The sequence below is a fragment of the Austrofundulus limnaeus genome, unplaced genomic scaffold, assembly GCF_001266775.1.
Source record: "Austrofundulus limnaeus strain Quisiro unplaced genomic scaffold, Austrofundulus_limnaeus-1.0 Scaffold538, whole genome shotgun sequence".
Lineage (NCBI taxonomy): Eukaryota > Metazoa > Chordata > Actinopteri > Cyprinodontiformes > Rivulidae > Austrofundulus > Austrofundulus limnaeus.
This window is the reverse complement of record NW_013952940.1, coordinates 60,692-65,877: the sequence shown is the minus strand read 5'-3', so window position 1 is coordinate 65,877 and position 5,186 is coordinate 60,692. Positions and strand designations below refer to the sequence as shown.

The 5,186-nt window shown below is 40.1% G+C and overlaps 1 protein-coding gene across 1 annotated transcript in view; it reads left to right on the top strand.

The window, feature by feature from the left end:
- The window catches only part of pou2f3 (POU class 2 homeobox 3), a 17,146-nt gene that overhangs the window by 6,692 nt on the left and 5,268 nt on the right, over positions 1-5,186 (top strand). The window contains exons 5-8 of the mRNA XM_014026255.1: positions 464-640; positions 725-866; positions 946-1,079; positions 4,144-4,308. Of these exons, the coding sequence (XP_013881709.1) occupies positions 464-640; positions 725-866; positions 946-1,079; positions 4,144-4,308 (618 nt within the window). The remainder of the gene's footprint in view (positions 1-463; positions 641-724; positions 867-945; positions 1,080-4,143; positions 4,309-5,186) is intronic.

Sequence of the window (5,186 nt, the reverse complement as noted above, 5' to 3'; positions counted from 1 at the left end):
GTTTTTATGAGAGTATAACATTATAACACGATATAAAACTCAAAACAGTTGATTTTACATGATATTGCCCCTTTAACTTAGACTGAAGGTTTGGACTTTGACTTGGTCCAACTCTTGGATTCTTCTCAGCGGTTCTGTTTTGTTTGGRTTCACTGCCCGTTTGCTCGACCCAGTTTGAGTGAAGCTTCAGCTGAAAGGCAAAGGCCCAACGTTTGACTCTAGAATATTTAGATAAAYATGGGAGTTTGTGTCCCTCTGTCACTACACTGAGCCCAGATTATCAACCCTCCACCTCTGTGTCTGACAGTATGAGGTGTTCATGGTCAAACATCTCCAGTATTGTTTCAGTTGGTTAAAAGCCACTTTTGCACTTCCCACAGATTCATTATAGTCAACAAACCTTTTTCTACGTGTTATTTTTTCACCTRTGGAGAATTCTCTCTGTGGCGTTTCTCTGACCCAGGCTGTGAGCCGTGCCGGTTTGGTAGGACCGTCCATGGAGAACCACATGGACATGTCCCACCTGCAGATGCCCAAACACATGTCGGTGGCGCCACAGGAAGAACCAAATGATCTGGAAGAACTGGAGCAATTTGCCAAAGCGTTCAAACAAAGACGCATCAAGCTGGGCTTCACTCAGGTAACTGAAGGAGAAATGTTTTTTTTATGAGCTCTATTGATGAGAACTTCTTTACATAAATCTTCTATCTTTGTTTCGTCACAGGGTGACGTGGGCCTCGCCATGGGAAAACTGTACGGAAACGATTTCAGTCAGACCACAATCTCTCGATTTGAAGCCCTCAATCTCAGCTTCAAAAATATGTGCAAGCTCAAACCTTTGCTGGAGAAATGGCTGAGTGATGCAGGTACACGATGACACTGTTATTACAACCTTCCTACGATCAGTTACGTTTATTGTGTTTAACAGATCTTTGCGTCTTTTAGAGAACTCACCTTCTGACTGTATGAGCACCTCGACCTCTCTGCCACCTCTGATCGAAGGCTACGGGCGCAAAAGAAAAAAGAGAACAAGCATAGAAACAAACATAAAGCTGACTTTGGAGAAGCGTTTCATTGATGTAAGACCGACTTCATCGAAGTACATACAACATCTGATGATGTATTTTAGGGTGAACTTTTGTAACATCACACATTTATCATAACTGATGTGTGGAGAATGACAATTAGATACTGCATAGACAAATCAAAACATAAGCCAATTAACCAAGTCTCATCTCCTCTTCACAAATGTTTTACTTTTGTAAACAAATGAATATATTAATACCTGCCATCAAATATTCAAATTAAATACACTTTTARTTTRTAATAAATCAATGAAATTAGTCATTTTCCAGTTAATAATTTAAGTATAATAATTCTATTTTAATTTGTATTTCCTTTCAYTTGGGAGGTAATGCTAACTGTTATCATGCTAAGCAAAGTCATATTAGCAGCTCACCTTTGTGTTTCAAACCATTCTTATTTTTGGGAGGTTAGCAAGAAAAAGCTAAAATGTAAAAGTTTGTACTAACTAATAAACTATTAAACAGACAGCTTTTAACAAACTAAGATAAGTCATGTTAGCAGGCTAACGTTAATGTTTTTCTCACCTTTGTTCCCCCCATTACCCTTTTATTTAGGAGGTACTGTGAGAAATACTAACTGTTAGCATGCAAAGAAAAGTAATGTTAGCATTAAGCTCACCTTTAGGCTTCATATCATATTTTTATTCGGGAGATTAGCGAGAAAATTCAAAAATGTAAATGTTTGTCCTCAAAAAGGGATGCACAATATATCGGCATTAATATCGTATCGGACGATATTGGTCATTTTTTTAGAATATTGGTATCGGTCCGATATTTTAAACTGGGCCGATATTAATGTCCGATATGGATTTCCCACTTTTTATCTTTGCGTTTCTGTTTTGGGAGGGGAGAGGGTTGGTTGAGCAGCTTCCGTTTCAGATTCAGATTCAGATTCATTTATTAATGACCACACAACAAGTTGGTGGAATTTGCTTCCGGTTTGATCATGATAGTGATATTGATGCTGCGTAGCCAGGAACAACTGAAGTAGAGCCATGTCAGATGTCCATCTATCCATCCATTATCTTCTGCTTTATCTGAAGTCGGGTGGCGGGGGCAGCAGCTTGAGCAGGGAAGTCCAGACCTCTCTTTCCCCAGCCACCTCTTCCAGCTCTTCCAGGAGGACTCCAAGGCGTTCCCAGGCCAGCCGAGAGACATAGTCTCTCCATTGTGTCCTGGGTCTTCCTTGGGGTGTCCTCCTAGTTGGACATGCCTGAAGCACCTCCTTAGGGAGGCGTCCAGGAGGCATCCTTACTAGATGCCCAAACCACCTCAACTGACTCCTCTGGAGGTGGAGGAGCAGCGGCTCTACTCTGAATCTCTCCCAGATAACTGAACTTCTCACCCTATTTCCAAGGGAGAGTCTAGCTACCCTGAGGAGAAAACTCATTTTGACCGCTTGTATCTGTGATCTTGTTCTTTCAGTCACTACTCAAAGTTCGTGACCATAGGTGAGGGTAGGAACGTAGACTGATCGGTAAACAGAGTTTTGCCTTACAGCTCAGCTTTCTCTTCACCAAAACAGACCGGTACAGAGTCCGCAAAACTGCAGAAGCTGCACCGATCTGTCTATCAATCTCACGCTCCATTCTTCCCTCACTCGTGAACAAGACCCCGACCGAGATTATTGATCTCCTCCACTTGAGGCAGAACTTCACCCCCAACCCAGAGAGAGCAATCCAATCCACCCTTTTCCAACTGAGGACCACGGACTCAGATTAGGAGGTGCTGATCCTCATCCCAGACGCTTCACACTCAGCTGTGAACTGCTCCAGTAAGAGCTGAAGATCCTGGTGCGATGATGCAAACAGAACCACATCATCTGCAAACAGCAGAGATGAAATCCTGAGGCCACCGGACCGGACTTCCTCCGGCCCCTGGCTGCACTGAGAAATTAGTCCCAAGTAAGTTATGAACAGAAACGGTGACACCGGGCAGCCCTGATAGAGTCAGAGGTCTGGTTGTTTATATACAGTATCAAAAAAAGACCCAAGTCTGTTTGTGTGTAATATAATTTGTGTGTTTGTGCAATATCGGTAAATATCGGTTATCGGCCATAACAGCAATAATTATATTGGATATTGACAGTGGCGGACAGTAGTGGACTACATTTACTTGAGTACTGTACTTAAGTACATCTTTTGTGTGTCTTTACTTTATTTGAGTAATTATTTTTGGGATACTTATGACTTTTACTCCACTACATTTCAAAGACAAATATTGTACTTTTTACTCCACTACATTTCAAAGACAAATATTGTACTTTTTACTCCACTACATTTCTAGGAAGCTTGTTAGTTACTTGTTACTTTTGGTTTAGCATAGCTTTGTAATCAGCTGTTGCTGTTTTTCAAGAAATACATTTGGCCACACAATGCTCCTCACGAAGGGAACCAATCACAGACGTAGCTCACACCTTTGGTAGATTTGGAATTACATCACCTTCATTAACCGTCGCAAGCTGAGCTCCACCTTCATTTCAAAGAGAACCCAGCAATTTAAACGATTGAAGAGAGTAGAGAAACCAGTACACCCATGACCATATGTGGCTCGATGTTTCAGATTCTAGGACTGAAAAATAGTTCCTATCAGTTTAAACGTCTTATGGGTTCACTGCAGATAAACTACATTTCTGCATTTAAGAACTCAACACTAACTTTATTGTATTTTTATGCTGACATCTTTACAGGTAGTTTTTATTTGTAGCAGAGTGGTTCTACGTTTCAATACATCAGGTGGTTTCTGAGAGTTACAAGGTTCTGTAAAATCACTGAAACCAATACAGCAATGTACTGATATTAGAAATTTTAATTTGTACTTTTGAATACTTGAGTACTTTTAAATGCATGCTCTTTTGAATACTTAAGTATTTTCAAAAGTAAATACTTAAGTACTTTAATTTAGTGCACCTCTGTGTTTGTATTGTCCTTATGCGAGTGTGTGACGATACATGGCAAATATTTACACATTTACGCTTCATAACTAAATCAATAAATGCTTTATTTTAATTTATATATTTTTTAAAATCCTCATTTATTGTTTTTTTTTCACTTTTCAGAACCCCAAACCCAACTCGGAGGAGATCACCCTGATCTCAGAGCAGCTCTCCATGGAGAAGGAGGTGGTCCGAGTTTGGTTCTGTAACCGTCGTCAGAAGGAAAAGAGGATCTACTGTCCAGTGGCTACTTTACCAGTCAAATCTCACAGCTACAACTCCAGAATGGTTAGTCTTCAAACACATTCTTCACCAACCATTTGATAATAAAATTAAACCAAAGCGCCTCTAACTAGAACACATACCCCCTTTTGCTATTTTGGGTATGTGGTTTTTCTGCTTTCCATTGACCCATCATTACTAAGACAGCATCTTCATGGTTGGTGGTCTCTTTAGTAAATAAGGTTATGAACAGTTATCTGTTGTGCCCTCAGTTTTGAGAAACTGGGTCCAATTCTGGGTATAAGATATCAGTTAGTAAAAATGACCAATCTAAGAAAACCAGCAGCTTTGTCGCAATCTCCTATCCTGAGCGGCACAATGACGACAGTAGAAAGAAGTCATCCTATTTTAACAGGAAAAAAACCCTCAGCAGGATGGGCAGCCATCTTCCTCAACTGGTTTGATTTAGATAGGACAGGAAAGACACACAAAATCAGCTGAAGACTTTTTAAAGAGAACACCCAGATAATAAAAAAAAAACAGAAATGTGTGGAGCAGCTTTTCTGCACATTACATCAATGTTTACATAGAACTCCAGCAGCGGTACCTTGATGTAGCACTTCTAGTGCAGCCTGGGCCACATCTGGTAAGATCATAACATTTCTGCCAGAACAACATTATAGTGTAAAATTAATGACAATGCAAGGGTTAAAAAATACAATTTGGGCAAAATACTATGAAATTTTTGAAACTGGAGTTGCTTAACCTGACCAGGACTACAATACATGTACCCGTATCGAACCGTATCGAACAGTGCTTTAAGTTCAATACACACTTGTATCGAATAATACAGATTTTTAAAATTAATTTTATCAGCTTGTCTTCTGAAGATGCTCTGTGTTGAAGGATCAGTGGATCTGTGTTCGACTACTCCACCTAGGCTG